At 36.8% G+C, this 24,144-nt stretch overlaps 1 protein-coding gene across 2 annotated transcripts; it reads left to right on the top strand.

Annotated features, from left to right (window-relative positions):
• Positions 1 to 1,781: 1,781 nt before the first annotated feature.
• On the top strand, positions 1,782 to 24,008 carry LOC114251675 (uncharacterized). 2 transcript variants are annotated; one of them, XM_028186018.2, is made up of 10 exons: positions 1,782 to 2,373; positions 3,978 to 5,430; positions 6,289 to 6,470; positions 7,181 to 7,994; positions 9,183 to 9,357; positions 10,285 to 10,510; positions 11,081 to 11,909; positions 12,944 to 13,103; positions 17,974 to 18,196; positions 20,407 to 24,008. In XM_028186018.2, the coding sequence occupies exons 1-10, from the start codon at positions 2,290 to 2,292 to the stop codon at positions 20,803 to 20,805; spliced, it is 4,545 nt and encodes a 1,514-aa protein (XP_028041819.2). In that variant the 5' UTR covers positions 1,782 to 2,289; the 3' UTR covers positions 20,806 to 24,008. The 2 variants fall into 2 exon arrangements, with proteins under 2 accessions (XP_028041819.2, XP_089587361.1); XM_089731235.1 differs by lacking the exon at positions 1,782 to 2,373 and adding an exon at positions 2,413 to 2,585.
• The last annotated feature ends 136 nt before the right edge of the window (positions 24,009 to 24,144 follow it).

Here is a 24,144-nt window from a genome sequence, read left to right as displayed (position 1 = left end):
GAAATGAAACAATCCCTTCTTATCGCTTTGAAATGTTTATTGCAAATATTTTTACAGCATATAGCTTTTAATTTTATTGTTACCGAAAAATATTGTTTCGGGAAACTAACCACAGATCCTGACCGAAAGCACAAAGATTAAACAAATTTGAAAACATGAACAGAAAAACAAAAAAATTCGGCATTGGCTTGGCTCTGCCCCTGCCATTGCTGACGTCTATGAGCCAGGGTAGCCACTTACCATCAGGTGGGCTGTATGTTCGTCAGCCTGCTCGGGCAATAAAAAAAACATGAATTATTCAACTGTGTATGGTATAATGTTCAGCCGACGACGTGGAAAAAAGAGATCAATGGATTTTTTTAAAGATATAAAATAAAATTCTTTAATAAATAAACAACTTCGGTTCCCTCTGTATTTTGTACCGTATGTTCCATGGGGAGTGCTCTGAGGAATTGTTCGAGATGATACCGGCATCTCGTTTTTACCATCGCACCGCCCGCCACCGGAGTAGAGTTCATCCATACTACCTGGAGCCACTGCGGTCATCCACAGTGCGTTTCCAGAGGTCTTTTTTGCTACGTACCATCCGGCTATGGAATGAGCTCCCCTCCACGGTGTTTCCCGAGCGCTATGACATGTCCTTCTTCAAACGAGGCTTGTGGAGAGTATTAAACGGTAGGCAGCGGCTTGGCTCTGCCCCTGGCATTGCTGAAGTCCATGGGCGACGGTAACCACTCACCATCAGGTGGGCCGTATGCTCGTCTGACTACAAGGGCAATAAAAAAAAATAAAAAAATTGTGATCAATTTACCATTTTCTTTTAATTAAAATGATATGATTGTTTTTTTTTCTATAATATTAGGTATTTAGAATCTTCCGCCACGTTTCAAGGTCAATCCTTAAAATTGACTGATTTGCAGAAAATTATAAATAAACAAAAACCGAATAAATAAATGTTATTTTGACATTTTAGTTGAAATTGATTCCGTTACGGTTGAATTCTATATTTTTCAAGTATATTTCTGAGCACACGCAATGATTTGTATATCTTTTTACATTTAAAATATCATTGAGCACACGCAATTTTAATAAGATGAAGAGATCCTGTGATGTGAGAAAAAAATTATTAATTAATGCTAGCCCACGTATGCACGATTAACTAGCATTGGAGTTTTTAATTTATTTATTGATGCACCGAAATATAGACATTAATAAAAGAATGAAGAATAATAGAAAGGATAGTTGAGACAAAACTAAATATAAAAACTCCTTTAACCTTTTGCTAGAATTACTCATGACTCATAACCTAAACTTTCTACCTACTTTAAAACTTTGCTAATGTAATAATGCAGGAGCTCGTAAATTGAAATTATTTTTTAACATTTACTGGCGTAATATGAATTTCGTTCAATTTTTTTTTTAGTCACTTTGGTTTATTAAAAAAAAAATTATTATTTTTAAAGAAAACTCATGATTATTTTAGTGGAAACACGTGTGATGTGAAATGTTATGCTTGCACACTTTGCACAGACCATTTATCGATTTTATCGTAATCGCCTAAGTGTTTTTCTTGATTCTTTTTCTCGTAAAACAGAGCTGTCAACTGGATTTTGAGAATTAAAAAAATGTCTGAATTAGACGGAATGAGCAAACGGACCACATAAAACTATTTTTATCTACCCACTTTGTTTCTGCTTTTTAGAAACTAATATAGCATGTCAAGTGATAAGCGGCTCTCTGTGAAGATTTTTATGCTAAGTTCAAAAGATTAGCTAATTAAATAATACGTACCTACTAACGATTTCATGTTTTTAATCGCGGTAAATTTCTACCTAATCCAAGACCTCAACATATTATTTTATTAGACTTCTTTGTAAATTCTTTAAGTTTTGGAAAAAAATGAACTGAACACTAAATCATTAAAGCCGCGTCAAGTGTAAATATAAACAGTGCTTAACTTATGATAACTACCCATACTTACTTAATTTACACAGAATCTAATTCCCGTATAAGTACCTACTCACAAGCAGAACATATTCTTGCAAACCGACCGAATAAAAAATGATTATGTTACCCAAAGATTTGACGTTTCTTGATTTTGCATCTCTGTCTATCTCGAACAAAACTGCGAAAGTTAAAAAGGGTGGTCCAAATAGAGATTGTAGTTTAGAAAAAAATTGTTCATTTGACTACGAGAACTAGTTTGACTCTCCAAAATGTTTGTATTCTAAATTATTTAATTAAACTTAACTTTCACTGGTGTGTATTTGTGTATAGCTAATTAAAATTATGGAAAGTGATTCCGAAGATAATAGTAAATCTTGTGATTCATGGGATGATGACCCTGAGATAAAGGAAATAAAAGAAATGGAGGTAGGTGCCATTATACACCATTTTGTCACACCAAAAAACTTTCAACTACCTACCCAATTTTGATTGAAATGATACCTTTAATTTGATTGTGAAATAAGATATTTTTACATACTTCCTAAATATATAAATGCTAAATATACATTCTAATACCTTTATTTGTTGTAGAAGAAATAATATTCTTTGCGAAATGTCCAAAGGAATGAGGTTCTATGGTTAGAACTCTTATTTTTACACTGCATGCTTTTTTTGTAGCTTTAAACACATTGTGTTGAATATTTCTTAATTTTTTTTTTCGGTACAAAAACTACCTTGTGCAAATACACGACGCCATTTTTGTGGGTATTATTGTACAAATTTTGACGAATTATAAATAAATTACAAAAATGAAATAAATCAAAATGCAATGTACCCATCTTTATACCTAATTTTATTAAATAAGTAATATCACATCACATTCAATTCTAATTTTATATTTATTTAATTGCATAATGAATCATGTTAAGCCAAACTGAAATGACTAAATAATGTCACATAGTTCGTTTCATTGACTATTATCACTACCTCACAGTGTGTATTACTAGTATTCTTTCTATATTTCCGCTCTTAATATTCATTCAGGGAATATATTAAATTGCAAAGAAAAGTAATGGCTCTAGTGAGAGCCTTTATGGAAAATTAAGTTCTCAATTTAATTTAGTAGACCAGTAAAAGATAAACGGCTGATCCAGTCTTCAGGAACTGTGAGACGAACATTCTGCATTTTCTGTGACTATTGACACAACAAAGGCAGCTCAGCTTATAGAGAGCACATCTTTTCCACTGATAAGGTCAATGGGATATTTCCGAGAAAGGATTTGGGCTGGTTAAAAGATATCTACTATTGAGGTATTCCCAAAGAATTCTGTATTGGTCGCAGTGGCAAATGTGTTTCTGTCACGGCCACCTCTCTTGTAAGCAATAATGATAATGTTAAGTTCAGCCTATTCTTATGATCATCCTGTCTATTTCTGCCCCAGGAAGTTCTTACGTTGGGTGCTACAAGCAGTATCAAATAATTAATATAGAGGTGGATAAATTTATAACAATACAATATAATACAAATTTACAAACTAAAAAAACTATTTTCCTGGAGCCCATCTACAACGTAAATGCGCCACCCACCTTGAGATATAAGTTCTAAGGTCTCAGTACAGTTACAATGGCTGCCCTGCCCTTCAAACCGAAACGCATTACTGCTTCACGGCAGAAATGGGCAAGGCGGTGATACCTACCCGTGCAGACTCACAAGAGGTCCTCCCACCTGTAAAAATACACCAGTACAAATTTAAAAAGGATTATTAAATCTGCATTCATTCAACAACATTACCCATTTTCGAACAGAACCACTTTAACATAGTTGAATGCATATATAATATTTCATGTCTGTGTCAAGTTCAGTGTAGCTACCGCAATGTTGTTGCAAAACATACTATTTTGTGTCTGTAATTTTGGGTGGGCCTTTATCTTGAGCTAATTCAAGATGTTCAAGATGTTTCAGGTCATGTTCACTATAAAAATTAATTCAGGGTCGACCCTTTTATTTTATTTATTGTATTAATTCACAGAAAGACTTAGAAATGCAGATAATGAAAAACATTAAAAAGGAAAAAGTTATCTCTGTTGATTTACCGTCTAATTCAACACCGGTCCAGTTAAAGGTGGAAGTGGAAGTCGAACAATATTCAGATAAAGAGGACATTGATGATCCACCGGCAAATGATGATGATGATGATGATGATGATGATGATGATGGTGACGATGATGGTGATGGTGATGATGATGATGATGATGAAGAAGACATAAGTGACAATAATATTACAAATATTGAGGAGCTCCGAGGAGCGAGTAACTGCAATAATTACAATAGAGCAACATCAGATGTTGAGTCTCTGAGTAAACTTAATGTTTACAAGAAAATAAAGAGCTTCACGGCTCAAGTTCATATATCGGCCGAAGAACTAATCGATACAGCCAAACATCATCAGGTCTTAGATAATTATGCTGATAAGTTCCTATCAGTGAGAGTCCTAAACTCTTTATTCCGTTGGAACAGGAAAATTTTGGAGGCGGATTTTGCAGAGAGATCAATACAGGTTGCACTGGATAAGTGGATATGTTGGTTCAGACAGTGTACCAGATATTCTGACGTGCCCCAGTTTTACAAGTGTTATATGTGCGATAAGGCCTGGTGGGATTTGGATCCTTTCAGAGAACACCTACGCAAGCATAAGACTGATTATATAGTCAACTTTGAAGATTTAGGGTATGAATCAAATATAGTTGCCTATTTAAGCAAGGAATTAAGGCCTCCGTTTAAAAATATTAGAACCCAAGGAAAATGTTTAAAGTGTGATAGACGGTGCGAGAATCATTTTTTTAAAGCAAACTACAGTCCCATCATACCCGATAAGGGTGATTACCCTTATTTCTGTTTGAAGTGTACAGAGAAATTTCCAACCTGCGGTGCTCGAAGGGTACATGAACAAACACAACATGGGAAACAGCAGTTTCCTTGTTTGTATTGCAAATTGAGTTTCAGCTCTAAACGTATCCTAGAAGATCATCTCCAAAGACACACAGTGAGGTCAGACAGACCAAGCACTATTCCGACGAAATTGTGTGCAGAATGTAATCTTAGATATGCCGTATTCAAAACACACCCGTGCCCTAAGAAGTGGTTCCGTTGGTGCAACCAATGCTACAGACAATTTGATATGAAGGGAGCTCAAGAAATACATGGTTTATTTTCAAAAACAAACGTCAGCTGTAATATATGCTCTCAGAAGTTTTTCAGCGAATGTTCTCTGGTTGATCATTATTTAACGCACACAAACAACTTCACCCTGCAGTATTTGTGCACTAGATGTGGCGTTTTCATTCACAAGGACTTGAGGAAGCAGCACAAGAAACAGTTTCACAATAGGAATCCGTATTACAACAAAATACCATTGGTTTTGCCGTTTATTGTTCCGAAAGCGTTGTTCTTATCGAAGATCGAGGGACTGCCGGGAACTAAAGGTAATTCTTGTTTTCAGTATATGTCTATAAGAGTAACTAAATTCATGGCTAATAGAATCCATATACATCCATGGCATTAATAAAGCCATCCAGTTTGAGTTTAAACTCTCAAGTGTTTTCTACTATGGCTCTCCTACTTTTCACACAGGAATGCATCACTATTTAGCACTAGAAAATGGCGGGATAGTGAGCCCAGTACGGGCTCATATATTTTTTTTTATTCCTTAGATGGGTGGACGAGCTCACAGCCCACCTGGTGTTAAGTGGTTACTGTAGCCAATAGACATTCACAAAGTAAATGCGCCACCCACCTTGAGATATAAGTTCTAAGGTCTCCAGTATAGTTATGTTAGTTATTAATATGCTGTATTCTATTCTATCAGCCCACTGCTGGACATAGGCTTCCCCCAAGCCTCGCCACAAAGTCCAGTCCTGCACTGCTCACAGATTCTCTATACACACTACTACCTACACATTATCTAATTATGCTCTATATGGAATGATTAGCGTTTAACTCCATTAACTCCTTAACAGCCATTAAACTCTTGGCGCATCAGTTTGATAAGCCAATTATACCGGGGAATTAATGTAACCTAACCTAAGAAGAGTTTCGTTTTTATTGCTTGGACGAGCTCACGGCTCACCTAGTGTTAAGTGACTACCAGAGTCCTAAGGTCTCACTTTTAACAGTACAACAGCTGCTCCAGCCTTCAAACGAACCCATTAAACAGAAACACATTACTGCTTCACGGCAGAGATAGGCAGGGTGGTGGTACCTACTCGTGCGGACTCACAAGACGTTCTACCACCAGTGAAAGTATGAGTGAGAGTATGCATTAAAATACTTGAAACTTTCAGTTCAAGTCTTGTACGTGGTCGAAACCCCTCCACCTCCTCGAGTGTCAAAGCAGCAAGAACTCAAAGCGGCTCTGGACGGCCTCAAGCAAGACATGTACGAGCATCTATCGCAGTACACCAACACGTCTCAGACTACCACTCCAACGAGGAACTGTGAAACGACCTGCATTGATCTCACTGAAGTTAGTAATTTTATGGTTATTATTTTGCCATTGCGTAGATTGTTCGACGAACTTATGGCCCGTCAGACGTAAAAAGATTACAGACATGACAATTGATTTGCTTCCCGGCAAGATTAGGCAGAATTATGTTGTGTGGCAAACATTTGACGAGCTCACGGCCCACCTGATGGTAAGTGGTTACCAGAGTCCATACACATCTACAAAGTAAATTTCGCCACTCACCTTGAGACATGAGTTGAAAACGCAGTACTGTATCATCGCAGAAATGGCAGGGTGGTGGTTCCTATCCGTATGGACACACAAAACGTCCTACTACCAATAATTACGTAAATATAATTTTGTTAAGGTGTAGTTCTCGTGAAAACGTATTAAATGAATAATATTTTCACTATTTTCTACACTATTTTCAACATAATGATCATACACCCCGTATATAAATGTGGGGAGTGTTATTTTTATTACGTTTTTTCAGTTTTTTTTTTAATATTTGTTTTGTGCCTGTTGTACCTTAAGTATTAATGGCAACATTCTATTAGGTTCAGAAAAAGATAGTAGTTTAAGGTTAGAGAGGGAAGTTCAAAAATGGAATAGTTTTAGAAAGACGTGTACGAAGCGATTGTGAAGTAAAATAAAGAATTTCGCTATATTCATCCCACTTTTACTTATGAACGATCCCACATAAATGTGTATATATATTTATGAAATTCCAGTCCGAGCCCGAGCAAGAGATTAACGTAAAAACAGAAATAAATATTGAGCCCGAGGAATGCGAGGATGACATCATAAACTTAAACATCAACAATATATCGCTAATGAAAACGAGAGCCACCGAACAAAATACCACAGAACCGAACAAGGAACCCGAATTAGTTTTGGAAAAAGAAACAAATCCGGTAACCAACGAGCCCGGCACGTTTAATATTGAGATATTAAATGTAAATAATGGTACAGATTCGTTTGAAGTTCAACTAAGGTATGACAGTGAAAGCAGCTTAAAACAAAGCCAGAGAGAGAAGTCTGTGAGTCACATTGAACACAATATTTCGTCCGATGAATTTGCATCAGATTCCAGCAACGACGAAGGGACCGAGTGCACGGAAAATGGCGACGTAATAAGTGTAAATAAATATCGAGTTAAACAGCCCTGTGTCTGCACGAAATGTAACACAAGATACGATACGCTTGAAAGTTACTTGAGTCATTTCACGAGCCACAATTACCAGTCGAACACGTGTCCGCAGTGTCTGTCAGTGTTTGGCACCTCAATGAAACTGGCCTGGCATTTCAAGACCCACATAAACAGGACGTTCTTGAAGACGAAGTTCCTGGACGGTGACCAGAAATCGGAGAAGCTGTACCGCTGCAAACACTGCAAGCAGATATTCTTCAAGAATGAATTCTTTGAGCACTGGGAGGGTCATTTTGTGTTGGTGCGCTTCGAGGACTCTGAACGCTACGAAACGGCTCTTGAAGTCGGCAAGAGAAACAGAACCATTTCTGAGTCATCGATGAAAACTATAATAGGTATGTTGTAAACGAAAACCGACTTCAAAAAAGGAGGAGGTTCTCGATTTGACCTTTTTTGTATACAACGTGCTACAAAATACCCCATAAAAAATATAATTAATTATCAGAGCCTAAAATTTTGCCAACCCTAGTAATCTGTCATGTCAGGGAACCATATTATTTAACTGAAAGGCCTACGTACCTATTTTACCTAATAATTGTCAAAGAATTGGTATTGCTGAAGTCCATGGGCGACGGTAACCACTCACCATTAGGTGGGCCGTATATTCGTCTGCCTACACAGGCAATAAAAAAAAAACACTAGTGATATTCCAATTTCATTTTGTTCAAGTCAGTTATGTTTTTAGTATAATTTTGTGTTATTGTTACTATCGTAGACATGCAAGATATAGATACCTTTAAAAAATTCACTCTTCAGACATGAAGCCAGTTTTTGGATGGGCAGTAGTTCATCTATACCCTTGGCATTGCGGAAGTTAGCTGATAAAAAAAATATTAATGAAACATATCAAGGGGTGAAAGGCTATATTGTTTAAGGGACATTTTGATTAATACGCAACATTTATCTTTGTAATTAAAGATGCGTTTTATTTTAGTACTAGCGATCCGCCCTCGCTTCGCTTCGGAAACATTAAATTTTATTATTGATAGGTGAATCCTGCGATGTTCCCCGCGGCTATTGTCGTACCGCGGATGATACCGCGGGGCGAAGCTAGTCTAAAAAAAGTAGCCTAAGTTACTCCTTATATAATCAGCTACCTATCAGTGAAAGTCTCGTCAAAATCGGTCCAGCCGATCCAAAGATTAGCCAGAACAAACAGACAGACAGACAGACAAAAAATTGTAAAAAAATGTTATTTTGGTGTATGTACTGTATATATATTCATATGCATGTAGTAAAAAGCAGTTATTTAAATATTACAAACAGACACTCCAATTTTATTTACATGTATAGATTAGCATCAACAGTTCAATGTTTTTAATTGAACTTCAATGAAGTTTGCTCCATTCAAATAACTGAAGAAGTTTTTTTGTTTATGATATTCTTTATAAATTTTTATTCTTAAAAATATGGATTCTCTGTAATGTCGCAAAAATGTCCCTCAAACCAAATATAGTCCCTTTCACCACTCGATATCAATAATTAATTATTGTAATTAACTTTTCTATGAACACTTCCTACAGATTGCATACTGAATGATGAATATTTAAAATCACAAAAAACCTGTATCGTGTGTATGAAGGAGTTCAATAGACAGAGCGTCATCAAGAGACATCTGATTGAGCATATGTTAAAGGATGCACAATTGAAAGGTGAAAAGAACGGAGACACCAACAGGATTTTTAATTGGTGCCTGAGGTATGGATGAGTTTTTTTTTTATTTATTTTTTTTATTTATTTTTTTATTCCTTAGATGGGTGGACGAGCTCACAGCCCACCTGGTGTTAAGTGGTTACTGGAGCCCGTAGACATCTACAACATAAATGCGCCACCCACCTTGAGATATGAGTTCTAAGGTCTTAGTATAGTTACAACGGCTGCCCTGCCCTTCAAACCGAAATGCGTTACTGCTTCACGGCACAAATAGGCAGGGCGGTGGTACCTACCCGCGCGGACTCACAAGAGGTCCTACCACCAATAACTAGCTATTATTTATTATTGTATAGTCTTTATTTGTGGGTCAACGAAATCACCAGCTGACATAACGGTAGGCAGCGGCTTGACTCTGCCACTGACATTGCTGAAGTCCATGTTCGACGGTAACCACTCACCATCAGGTGGGCGGTATGCTCGTCTGCCTACAAGGGCAATAAAAAGATAAGGTCATTGACATAAGGTCGAAGTTTCAACGGGATAGGTAACCCTTTATTATTATTATTTTTATTGCCTGTGTAGGCAGACGAGCATACAGCCCACCTGATGGTTAGTGGTTACCGTCGGCCATAAACATCAGCAATGCCAGGGGCAGAGCGAAGCCGCCGCCTACCATATTATGTGAATGATAAACTTAAGCACACGTATTGGGTAACATATCAGTACACCGTGTGCCTGTTTTTATACAACCTGTGTGCTCAGTGCGAGCTTTTTAACTACTCGACTAACTTTCTAAACTTTTTCTCGCGTCAAAGTTAACTCAAATTGGTATGGACTTCGAAGAGCCAACCTTTGCCGCTAGGGGCGCTGTTCCAATTCCATACTCAAATTTGAGTTAACTTTTACGCTATCGGGGAGTTAAAAAACTCGCACTAAGCACACCAGCCTTTCACCTCTCGATGTAAATTCCAGATGTCAAATTTGTTCGGAGCTTCTGGAGAATTCGATTGTGTACAAGATTCATCTGCGCGAGCACGCCTCCCTACCCGTCCACACGTGCGACGTGTGCGATCGCGTCTTCAACAACACGTATTACTTCGCGAAGCACAAAAAGAAACACGATCTGGAGAAGGAGAACAGCATCAAGCAACTATACGAGAAGCAGACTGAAGCGAACCCGTCTGCGGGGAGACAAGTGGTCAGTTTGTCGTCGCTGTCAAACCAAAATCTATGATGCTATGTGCAAAAAACTCTATTTTGAACTAGCTGACGCGGCAGACTTTCAAACCGAAATGCGTTACTGCTTCACGGCAGAAATAGGCAGGGCGGTGGTGCCTACCCGCGCGGACTCACAGGAGGTCCTACCACCAGTAAAAAGAGAGACTTCGTAGTGCCTCAATAGATAAATAAAAGATTAAACTTTTTTATAAAATAAACTTAAAACAAACAAAAGGAATCCGTCCGACGGGGGACACATCAAAGGAAAAACAAAATTGTTATTTTTATTTAATTCCGAGCATTTTCATATTTATTTATCTTTATACCTTCTCTGGACTTCCACAAATAATTCAAGACCAAAATTAGCCAAATCGGTCCAGCCGTTCTTGAGTTTTAGCGAGACTAACGAACAGCAATTCATTTTATATATATAGAAGAAAACATATTTCATGTAAAAAAGCTTTCATTAATATTAAAATAAGATTTGGCCTAAAGGTCTTAGTTACCAGGTCATAGTATTCCTTAAAAAAAAATGTCTGTGTTATTACAGCTAGAATCCGAGCCGGAGCTAAATATAAAGCCCGAAATGCCGTTTGAAGTGATTGATGAATTCGAGGATGATGCAAACGTCAATGATGATATGGCAACACCACAACGCGACGAGGGAATGTCATTTGAATCGAATATCAGCAGTGACGTTGACAAAATCAAAATCGAAGCGACTACATCTATACAAGACATCAAGAAGGAGATCGTGGAAGAAGACCTCCAGGTGGAGATGGATTACAACGAGTTCAGCGTAGTCAAATTGGAGTATGAGGATCTGATAGAGCGGAAAGAGAACTCACCGAGTGAGCTCGCGATTGCAGCCGAGGAGAACTCCTCGGATTCGAGCATAGACGAGGAGATAGAGTACGCTGAAGTCGAGGATCTACTCAACGTGAAGAGGAAACGTCACGAGACCAGAGGCCGGAAGCCAGTCGTCCAAACCGAGCCGCATCTCTGCACGAAATGCGACAAAGAGTACGACAGTCTCTACAAATATCTAGAGCACCTCACCTGTCACGACCTCAAGGCTAACACCTGTCCGCAGTGTCTCAAGACATTCGAGAGGACAACGAAGCTGATGTGGCACTTCAAGATCCACATCAACCAAACGTTCCTGAAGATCAAGTTCCTCAAGACTGAGGAAAAAGCCGGTAAGATATTCCGGTGTAGACACTGCAAGAAGATCGTGACGAAGGATGATTTCTTTGAACATTGGGAGAGGCACTACGCTTTGATGGACTGGAAGAGCCAAAAAAAAATGGACGTTGTCATTGTCAATACGGACAAGAATAAAAAGAATCTCTCGGAAACTATGATGAAAAATATTATAGGTAAACAATGATATTGTTATAACATTTTTACGTACCTCAACTTAACTGATGTTAAATGGTTATCGGAGTCCATAGATATTAACAACGTCATTGCCACCGCCCGTCTTGGGATAGGAGTTGTAAGTCTCAATTGTAGCATGTAATTGTAAGCATAATAACTACCACACCCTTCAAACCAGAACACATTATTCCTTCGCCGCAGAAATGAGCAGGCTGGTAATGGTTTTTCTAAACAAATGTTCACGATTGACTTCCACGGTGAAGGAATAACATCGTGTAATAAAAATCAAACCCGCAAAATTATAATTTGCGTAGTTACTGGTCGTAGGACCTCTTGTGAGTCCGCGCGGACAGGTACCACCGCCCCGCCTATTTCTGCCGTGAAGCAGTAATGCGTTTCGGTTTGAAGGGTGGGGCAAACGTTGTAACTATACTGAGACCTTAGAACTTGTATCTCAAGGTGGGTGGCGCGTCTACGTCGTAGATGTCTATGGGCTCCAGTAACCACTTAACACCAGGTGGGCTGTGAGCTCGTCCACTCCTCTAAGAAATAAAAAAAGTTAGGTCAGCATAGGAACGAATAAAAAAACAAGATGTGTGGTGTCGTGGGACACCGGATAGGAACGAAGTTCCTTATTATAAAAATATTAATTTTAAGTTCTATTCGAGGTATAAAGAAAATGATTATTGGGGTATACATTTTTTATTATGATTTATTTTATTGATAAAAAAAAACTACTTTACAAAGTTATCAACTTTATTTTATTCACAATGATTTATAAAATATATATAATAAAATTGTTATTTTTTGTACGTTATTACAAAGTTAAGTCGTACAATGTGTGAATTACTAATAAAAATGTTACGTTACGGACGTTTCTTCCCGGTTAGGGTACCCCTCCGCATCGCCCCATAAGGAACTTCGTTCCAAAAAATAGCAATTGACGTCTGTGGCCCGAAAGATGTATAGATATTAAAAGAGTTCTCGAAGCAAGTCGTTATGGCAGCTACGTTAATAATCATCACGTTTTCAGATTACATACTGGGCGATCCGAAGTTCAAGCGCCAAAAGATTTGCGTCGTCTGCAAGAGGACCTTCAACCGGCAGAGCGACGTCAAGCGCCACCTGGTGGAGCACCTGCTCAAGGACGCGCAGGTCAACGGCGAGAGGAGCTTCTTCAACTGGTCGTTGAGGTGACGAAACAAATCGACCTCATTAGTATTTTTCTCGCAAATCTATATATTATTAATACGTGAAGCAAAAACTTTGTATCCCTTTTTACGAAAATTGCGCGAACGGAGGAGTTTGAAATTTTCCACACTTATAGAGAATATAGAGAAGAAGTGCACAATGCTAATTTTTTTTTTTAAATAATGCATAAAAGATACATTAAATCAATAAAGAAAACATTACACACACTGCACATCATGTATTTGACGCACACACGCATGCATACTATTTATTGTCAAACTTTTGTTCTTGGCGTCTGTGGTCAAATTGAGAATAGATTAAATATTGTTTGTCTTTGTTCATATTTTTTTATAGTGTAGTCTTGGCGAAATTTGTGATTATAGAAGTATAAAATATAATCATAATAGTGTACAAACTTACAATTCCAATTAATTATAGTCGAATTTCGACTACTGCGGGACCTCTAGTACTGTCAAAAGAGCGTAGTTTAGTGTTTAGTTTTTTTTTTTTTTTAGATTATCTATGTCTTGACTACGATTAACAATACATAATTTTATCTTAATTTAAAAGACAGATAAAGATAATGTATGATTAATTTAAAAAATATCACATGTTGAACCTTTAAAACAGTCTCCTGTAAATTTAGTAAGTTTTGAGATTATACAGTTTTAATGCGAGAAGACGATATATACATAAACTAGCTTTTGCCCGCGACTTTGTCCGCGTGGAATAGTTACTTTGGCGTATATCTATCTACATATAGGAAAAATACCCCTATTTTGAAACATTCTTTATTGGTGCTCCGCTTGGTCCTATTGGTCTTAGCGTGATGTTATATAGCCTATAGCCTTCCTCAATAATTGGGCTATCTAACACTGAAAGAATTTTTCAAATCGGATCAGTAGTTCCTGAGATTAGCGCGTTCAAACAAACAAACTCTTCAACTTTATAATAATAACTAGCTGACCCGGCAGACTTCGTAGTGCCTCAATCGATTAATTAATTGACATTATAAGTTTGAACATTATTATGGTTCTATTCTCAAAGTCTATTACACTTCTATAATCACAGATTTCGCCAAGAGTACTGTTTGGGCTTGGTTCTTTTGTATTTATATTTTTGAGCGCAGTCGATATGATACTTGGTATAATAGACGGCAAACTTCTTGAGCATTTGTTGACGTAGTGGGGGTAAGTTCGCGCATGGTACACTCACGTGCAAAAACATTACTTACTCTGCGTCATAATGCTATTAAATTATTAAAATGAACATATGTATTTATTTAATATTTAATAGAACGTCAACAAAACATATAGGTTATAATAATTGTAATAATTTAATCTTGAGGTAAAATAGATATTCCTTCTATTAAGTCAAAACTAGAGCTGTTGCCAGGTTTTTATTCAGTTGAAGCGAAGCTGGTATTTGTAATTTTTTTTTTCGTTATCATAATCTTGACCATCATCATCATCACTGTTTTCATCACCCGAGTCGCTATCATCGTGATGAGTCGACATAGGGCTCATCGGTGTAGTTTACAACTCGGTCGATTCGGTCTTCTTTTTTGTCTATAATTAATTATTTTTTGAAGATATTCGATTCGTAGTAATCGAATGTTACTTTTTTCAATTACCAGCTTCCGATTATTTTCTGTAATTTTTTTTCATCTAAAGCCTAGCTCTTTCATAATACGTCGTAAGCTTCATTCCGAGCCATTAAAATTTATATCTTCTTTAAAATTTTCGAAGCCTTTCTACGGTACGGAGTTTCGCTGCTTGTTATGTAGTTATTATGATTATATCTTTTTATTACAGATTGAACGAAACTATCCATTCCGGTAACTTTCTTCTTCCCTGATCTTTTCTTACCCGAAGTCTGAAACACGGCGAGCAAGCCAGAGCCTTTAGCTTCCTTAATAATGCACCTAACAGTACTCACTGATGGTTTTGTTACTTCCGAAGTTTGTTTTAATTTTTCCATATCATTCTTCCCCTGTTTTATAATGAAGCAATATACGTCGTACACAATTTTTCTACCATTTCTTTTGAATACTACACCAGTTTGTCGCGGCATAGTGTATGTTTTATAAAAAATCAACAAACACTCAACAAATAGCAATGGCAACAAAGTCCACAAGTAATTATAACAAATAATTAACGATTAATAACGATAGACTTTCCACTGTACGCAAGCGTACTTTTGGGAGCAAGCGGAATGAGGGCGCAGTGCGGGACGCAGGGTTCGACTGATCTACCAATAAAGCGCTCGATACGATTTCCCCTGCCGTCGCGCCTCACCCTCACCACCAAAGTGATCTAAAATTCGGTTCTGCGCAGTCAAGGTCATTTGCTCAAGAAGTTTGCCGGTTACTATAGTAGGTAATATTTTTAGGAACTAACCGAAAGTCTGTCTTTGTAGTGATAATATTTGTAGCACTATCTTCATGGAGTGGCCACTCCTGTCTTCTTTCTTTGTATCTTGATGAAAAGCTTTCAGTTTTTTAAGTACTTACTTAGCTGCACTCAATATTCACCACTTTTTCGCGATCGCACAATTTTGATGCGCACGATTCAAATTCAATTTTAAAGTGTCATTGATATAGGAGGGGAAAGGGGCGGGACTACATCGATGCGCTCTCAGTTACGTTCAAAAACATCAATGCTAATTATCCATTGCAGATAGCGTAAACAAGTACACTTTAAACAAATATTAACAAAGACAATATTTAATCTATTCTCAATTTGACGATAGACTTTATGCAATAAGAAAAGTTTGACAATAAACAAATAGTATGCATGCGTGTGTGTGTCAAATACACGGTAATGTGTGTGTAATGTTTTCTTTATTGATTTAATGTATTAAGAACCCCATAATTTAAAAAAAAATATTAGCATTCTGCATTCTCCTTCTCTATATTCTCTACAATTGTGGGAAATTTCATACTCCTCCGTCCGCGTAATTTTGTTAAAAAGGGATACAAAGTTTTTGCTTCACGTATTAATATATATATATATACTAGCGGACCCGGCGAACTTTGTTCCGCCACACGGTTTGTTTCAAACACATCAACTGGTCAACTTCAAATTAGCTGTCAGTTGCGTTTTGTTATACCACGTTTAATGTCATGTCCCACGGGAACGTGATAAAAAGTATCAAATTCAAATTCAAATTCAAAATCATTTATTTCAACTTAGATGTCAGTATGACACACTTGTTGAATGTCAAAATACAAATAACAATGTTAACTCTACCACCGGTTCCAAAAAAAGCCACAGTCCTGAGAAGAACCGGCGAAACAAACTCAGCGGGCTTTTTTTTTTCTTTTTGTTTTTTCTCAAATATTTTCTTTTTTTTAAATAAATAGAAATATTCACAATAAAAGAAAAAACAAGTCTAAAAAAATAATAATAATAATGAAAAATGAAAAGGCCAGGAGCGAGCGCCTCATTCCCACGTAGTGCCATCTAGTAAATAATCCTTAACTTTATAATATGCCTTGTTGCACAAACGTTCCTTAACAGTTTTCTTAAATCTATGAACAGGTAGTAGTTGAACGTTTAGTGGGATCTTGTTGAAAAGCTGTACACCCAGCCCCCTAAAAGAGTTGCTTATTTTCTTAATTCGAGCCGCCGGCAACGCAAGCCTATGTTTGTTCCTAGTGTTCACATTGTGCAAATCGCAGACTCTGGGGAATTCTTCAATGTTTTTACGCACGTACAATAAATTTTCAAAAATGTATTGGGACGCTAAAGTTAGAATTTTGATTTCCTTAAACTTGTCCCTCAAGGATTCCCTCGGGTGCATATTATAAATAGCACGAATAGCCCTCTTCTGCAGGATGAAAATCGTTTCGACATCGGCAGCATTGCCCCATAGCAAAATGCCATAGGACATAACACTATGAAAATAACTAAAATAAACCAAGCGTGCCGTATCTTCATTAATATACATTCGTATTTTTTTTACCGCAAACGCTGCAGAACTAAGCCTACTCGCTAACTTGCATATGTGAGGACCCCACTGCAGCTTAGAATCAACTGTTATACCAAGAAAAACTATCGAATCCACAAGCTCCAGTGTCTCTCCACTTACAGTAATATTAGTGTCAACTTGTCTAACATTAGGTGTGGTAAATTTTATACATTTTGTTTTTTTGTTATTTAATAACAGATTATTAACACTAAACCAATGTACCACGCGCGAGATAGCATCATTCACATCGTCATAATCTTCCAAATGTCGTTTAATTTTAAACAATAATGATGTATCATCAGCGAATAATACGACCTCGTGACGGGTTTCAATAAACTTAGGTAAATCATTGATATATACAAGAAACAGGAAGGGACCCAATATGGAACCCTGAGGAACACCCATATTAAGTAAGACACCGGAAGATCTCGTTCCTTTAACGTCTACCTTTTGGATTCTTCCGGATAAATAAGATTTAATAAGTTCTAATGAAACGCCCCTAATACCATAATGGTGTAATTTCCTCAACAATGTATTATGCTCAACACAATCAAAAGCTTTAGATAAGTCGCAGAAAACCCCAAGGGCATTATGCGACTCTTCCCAAGCCTGAAAAATATTTTTAATGAGATCTACACCTGCATCAATAGTTGAACGACCTCTAGTGAATCCATATTGTTTGTTATAAAGCAGGTTATTGGAATTGAAGTGGTTCAAAAGTTGTTCTAGAATAATTTTTTCAAAAATTTTACTCATCCTCCTTATCCTTATCCTATATCCTTCTCCTGGTTCTAAGCTACCTCCTCACCAATCACCAATCTTCAGCCAAATCAGTTCAGCCGTTCTTGAGTTATAAATAGTGTAACGTAGATGTAGATGTAGATTATTTTTTTCTTGCAGATGTCAAATATGTTCGGAGGCCTTCGACAAGGCGAGCTCGTACAAGAGCCACCTGCGGGAGCACGCGTCGCTGCCGATATACACGTGCGAGCTGTGCGACCGCGTCTTCAGCGACTCGAGCAACTTCACCAAGCACAAGAAGGTCCACAACCTGCAGAACTACAGATGCGAGATATGCAACAAGAAATTTCAGACCCTGCCGTATCTCGAGAAGCACATGGAGGTGTGTTGGTTTCAAACTTTTTGACGTGACAACGTCTTATAATTCGATGGAGCCGGCTGCACGCACGAAAAAACATGACTCATGTGGCGTTACCTCGCTCTGAGACGTTCCGTTTAAGGCTTGAAGTGCAAGCGAGAGCGCGCAACGAGCGACAAAGATGCACAATCGGCCTCTGCGTTCGACATCTGTCTCTCTCCTACTTGAGTGAGCGATGCATCCGCGTGGACAGCTGCTATACAATAATACATTTACATGTTTTCGTCAAGTATGAAGTTCAGTGAAAAGTGAATGTGCTTTGATATTGTCCATACAAAATATCTATCAAACAAATAAAATTAAATGTTTCTTTTGAAAAATGAAACCATTCCATCAGTATTTTCTTATGACGTTTTCACGTTCAACTATCGTCAGTAAACCGACTTTACAGACAACCGATATTTTTCGTCTGTGTGTTGCATGTCGCGTGACGGTCGACCGCGGAGTAGGATAAAGTGAAAGGCGCTCGTCAGAGCAGCCAAGGCCAATATGGCGGCGCTTATAGTTCGCAGCAGCTGACCGTGTGGTGTATAGACTATTACTCATTTGTGCCAGTGCTCCACGCTATTTTGTTTTTGTTTTTGTCAGTGTTTTATGTCAATGTTGTTTGTCAGAGTTAAGTGAAAAAAGTTTCACTTTTACCGTGGTTTCATAAAACCACACAGTCCTTTTTTTATTACTTACATGGGTGGACGAGCTCACGGCCTGATGTTAAATGGTTACCGGAGCCCATAGACAGCTACAACGTAAATGATACCACCCACTTTGAGATATGAGTTCTAAGGTCTCGGTAACAACGGCTGCCCCACCCTTCAAACTGAAACGCATTGCTGCTTCACGGTAGAAATAGGCAGAGTAGTGGTACCTACCCGTGCGGACTCACAAGAGGTCCTACCACCAGTAATTATAATAATTTTGCTATATAGTTTGATTTTTATTACACGATGCTATTCCTTCACCGTGGAAGTCAGTCGTGAACATTTGTTAAGTACGTATTTGCATCCAGCAGCTCTCGCCGAACCTCAATAGGCTCCGTCTTCCCTCTTATAAGCAGCCTACCCACGCTATGTCTGCGGCCGATAAACGTTGGCAATCTAAAAGTAAATAAATAGACCAGCGGTGGAAGCGTTAAGCCCTCCATCCATATTGGCGCCCCCATTTTCACCTACCTAAAACTATTATACTATAGCGAGAGCTCAGTCGCTGTTTAAGAGTGTCTGTCGAGATAATATTATAGAGATCGCCTCTCAAGCCTCTACATAACCCCCCCCCATTTTTTTATTTCTGGGTCTCTTACCGCCCCCCTTTAAGCCTGCAGCACCCACAAGGGGCTTTATCGCCCACTTTAGTCTAAACTAACAAACTCTACTTAGTGTTGCCATTTACCAGATACCAGAGTACCTCCATTCTCCTTTTCGCAGCCTTTGAAACGCTTAGTCAGTTCACAGCCATTCAGAATACACCATTATCAGTGTATTAATAATAATATAACTCTTTATACGACACCACATGTACAGAGTAAGCATATAACACAAATAATAGAAGGTGACATAAATTTGCGGCCTTATCGCTGAAAGCGATCTCATCCAGGCAACCTTGCAGGGAGAGGAATAAGCAAACTACCATGGACGGTGCTATATCTTAATAAACATACATACAAATATTTACTTATATACACATGTGAATAATAAATACAATATAAGATAGACTTACATACGATTAAATCTATATATTAATATGTGAAGGAAATACTTTGTATCCCTTTTTGCGAAAATTGCGCGGACGGAGTATGAAATTTAGAGAAGAAGTGCACAATGCTAATATTTTTTTAAAATAATACATAAAAGATACATTAAATCAATAAAGAAAACATTACACACACTACATACCATGTATTTGACGCACACACGCATGCATACTTTGTTTGTCAAACTTTTGTTCTTGATGTCTGTGGTCAAATTGAGAATAGATTAAATATTGTTTGTCTTTATTAATATTTTTTATAGTGTAGCCTTGGCGAAATTTTTTATTAAAGTATGTGTACAAACTTACAATTCCAATTAATTATAGTCGAATCTCGACTACTGTGTGACCTCTAGTACAAATAAATACTAAAATTATGCAAGTGGTGGTGGTGGCAATATGCAAGTTAATAGTGGTCTTTCTATTTACAGATACACAAAGAGAAGCCAATTAAATGTCCCTGTTGCCCGGTGATGTCGTACACTCCGTCCTTAAACAGGAGACACATCAGGATGCATCACGTGAAGGGCACAAAAACGCTGTGTCCTATTTGTTCGGAGCGATTCCACACACTCAAAATGAAATGGGACCATCTGTGGCAAGTCCATAAATTGAGGAAGGAGAAATGGGATTGTAACCTATGCGGATCAAGCTACAGGAAATTCAAAGATCTGAAGGACCACTACAAAGATGTGCACCGCAAGAAATACTTGAAGCTCATGTCTGGGAATAAGAAGGATAAGATAAAGAAGTTGCTATTGCAAGCTAACGTGACGGTTAAAAGTGAACCTGCAGAAGAACCTAATGAAATTGTGGACATAATAAACTAGTGTTTTGTGATTTTGTTGTACCGTTGTATGATGTAGCCACACGTATAGAACTGTCATGTGTTGTCAAGATGAAAAGTTTAATAGCACTAAAAGGGAACTCAGATAAACAGGAGTGATAATGGCTTTGCGAACACCGAATGTCATAAAATCTTGCAATTTTTTTTTTTTCATTGCCGTTGTAGGCACCAGAGTATATGGTGGTATTTTATAGTGGTAAGGAGCTATCGTCGCTCGTGGAGATCAGAAATGCCAGATGCATAGCCAAGCCACTGCCTACCAATGAGTACTCTGCGCAAACCTCATTTAAAGAAGTGGAAGTTAGAGATGATAAATGGCTTCAAAGATCTCTGGAGACGCACTGTGGATGATCGCAGTAGCTGTAAATAGTGTGGCGGAAGGGCTGAAGGTACAGGATCATGTCAAATAACTGCTCGGAGCACAATTATAAAAAAAGCACATTAATATTGCTATTGAACGTAGCTATGATGTAAACTCTCTACTGGCTGGTTTATTTATCCTCTAAATTAGAGACATTATGTATCATATCGAGTTTTAAAACTCATAAAAAAAATTATATTGGGATACAAAAATGAGAAATAATTGTAAATAGACATGCTTTAACAAAAACCAAGTTCAAATAGAAAAAAAAAAGATATTCCAATACAAATCAATATACATTAAAAGTAATAATCATTGAAATCGGTTGGTGTGATATTGAGTTATTTAGTTATTCATCTATTTGTCGCACACGTTTGTACATAATGCAAATTCAAGACTTATACTTTTTTTTCTCGTGGTTACCATTATGAGAACTCGACTAAATTGAAATGGGAGCACACGGAAAGCACACATTTGCAAGTGTTCTTTTCCATATTCATTCACGTTGTTATGTTGCATGAATAATATCATATAAAAATTGTAACATCGATTCGTAAAATTGCCAGGTAGGTAATTGAAGTGTGCGCAAATCTTTATTGACTCATCTTAACATCTTGCAGGATTATTGCTACGAACTCATGTTTCAGTTTGATTGGACTTTAGATATGGTTGCATTTAAAATTGACCTTACATCCTAGTGTTAAAAATATTCATTTGAATGTAATATATATGAGTCGTCTATTATCAAAGGTGGCAATCTGTGCATTTGGACAAAAAAAATGTTATTGATATATCAATACAGATTGATTTGAATATAATCGTCTCCTTCAAAGAATACGGTTCAAAACCTGCATTAAATAAAGGTTAATACTTAACCTGTTATTTATTTAAGATGTCGTTCCGAAGAGTTTTGTGACTGCCAATGGAATACAAAGTCAATAATTCGTTTTTCTGATTTACCAATAATTGTCCAAAAGTCACATTGCCGGCTTTGATAATAGTCGACTAATATAATTGTTTGAATGAATTTATGTTAATTTGTAATTAGTAAAATTATGGATTGAATCGATTGAATTATATTTTGTTCTGGAAACAGTTTTGTTGATCAACACTTTATTAGTTAGTTTTCGGACAAAAAATCTGAAAAATTCGCTATAATGTATGAATAGGCTAAATATACGTACCATAATTATTGGGTTTCGAAATAAATAAGCAATATAATTATTATTATTATTTTTGTACAGATTATTAGATATGCATGATGTAAATTATAATTTCATATATAAATTAAATAATATTAAAAATGATAAGAATTAAAAGTGAATTTATCTGAGTTACGAATTATGTAAGACAATGCTAAAAAAAATCTAGGGTTTTTTTTATTTTTAATAATGATAAAATACCTTGACATTTTTTTTAGTAAGTTTGTTAAGCTAATTTAATGCTAACATGTTGGATGAATGTTTGTTAAGGCTTATGTTCTCACACGAATACTATTTCGGTATGCGATAAAAACACAAGAGATTTTCCCGAAGGATATTTTTAATTCGTTATTAACACGTTAAACGCCATATAGAAAATCGAGGATTTTCATTCAGGTGCTCACCGGTGAGCTTTACCTTACTGAACCATTCGGGCCATAGGGGTCATCCGTGAGCTTTTTGAAATATTTAAACTAAACTTTATCCCTGCTAATAAAGTATTTTATAAACTTTTTTTAATGAAAATCTCAAGTTGATAAAATAACTGATTTCCTGATTTTGGTTTGGCTCTAATATGGTATATGAGTCGTCTATTATCAAAGGTGGCAATCTGTGCATTTGGACAAAAAAAAATTATTGATATGTCAATACAGATTGACAGACAGAATGATTTGAATATAATCGTCTCCTTCAAAGAATACGGTTCAATACGGTATACGGAATACGGTACCTGCATTAAATAAAGGTTAATAGTTAACCTGTTATTTATCTAAGATGTCGTTCCGAAGAGTTTTGTGACTGCCAATGGAATACAAAGTCAATAATTCGTTTTTCTGATTTACCAATCATTGTTCAAAAGTCAGATTGCCGGCTTTGATAATAGTCGACTCATATATAGTACACGAGGTACACTAATGGGATAGTTAAGTGTACAAAGTATTAAGTTATTTGATCGACTTGCATTAGCAACCCAGTCTCATTTCAGTGTTACCATATAATACCGTAAATAATTTATTTTATCGCATTAGTATCTAAAGACTTTTTCAGGGCCCTGAAACTACGGTACTTTAAGATAAATATTTTTTGTATGGAAACTACAGATATGTGTAGCGGATGCCCCTTAACTTATAAGTGTTAAAGTTAAGGCATTTAATTATTGTACAACTAAACACAGAAAAAAAATTAATGTATCATACAAGTCTTTAATTGTTATAGACAAACGGATTAAATTTTATCAATTTGTGGTTTCTAAAAATTTACAAAATCCTTCATTAAAAATAAAATATAGGATAAGTAACATGTTACTGCTGTCTACAGGAGCAATGAGAAAGTAATCGAAGCGAAGCCATCTAGTGGCCGACGCCCGTAAACATTTTTGTTGAGTGCTCGAGTTGCTTATCTATAACTAATTTATATGTATTGTCTATGGACTTTTTCAGGACGATAACACGGTGCTCAGCTGAGGCACGTATGCACCTTTAATTAAAGTTTATGTGGTAAATTGTAATAAATTGCAATATTGTATTGTTATAAACGTGGAACAAAATTAATGTTGTAAAAACAGAGCACGCATGTTGATGAAATAATTGTATTGTTAAAATAAAATATTTTTATACAATGTAACATGTTTTTTATTGGCCATTACGGAATATAAATAAAAACAACCAAGCCAGTCCGGTGAGCGAAATAGGGAAATTAACCCTTTTAGTGCTGAGCTTATTTGCACGTATTTTACAGAAATTGCTAAAGGAATTTCGAA

Source organism: Bombyx mandarina, chromosome 11, assembly GCF_030267445.1.
Source record: "Bombyx mandarina strain Sakado chromosome 11, ASM3026744v2".
Classification (NCBI taxonomy): Eukaryota; Metazoa; Arthropoda; class Insecta; order Lepidoptera; family Bombycidae; genus Bombyx; species Bombyx mandarina.
This window is presented reverse-complemented; position numbering and strand designations above follow the sequence as displayed.

Excerpts from the sequence above, each read along its gene's own strand:
- LOC114251675 (XM_028186018.2), top strand. The coding sequence starts at position 2,290 with ATGGAAAGTGATTCCGAAGATAATAGTAAATCTTGTGATTCATGGGAT. Across the intron at positions 5,431-6,288 it reads GGGACTGCCGGGAACTAAAG|TTCAAGTCTTGTACGTGGTC; the intron begins GTAATTCTTGTT and ends TGAAACTTTCAG. Across the intron at positions 9,358-10,284 it reads ATTTTTAATTGGTGCCTGAG|ATGTCAAATTTGTTCGGAGC; the intron begins GTATGGATGAGT and ends TGTAAATTCCAG.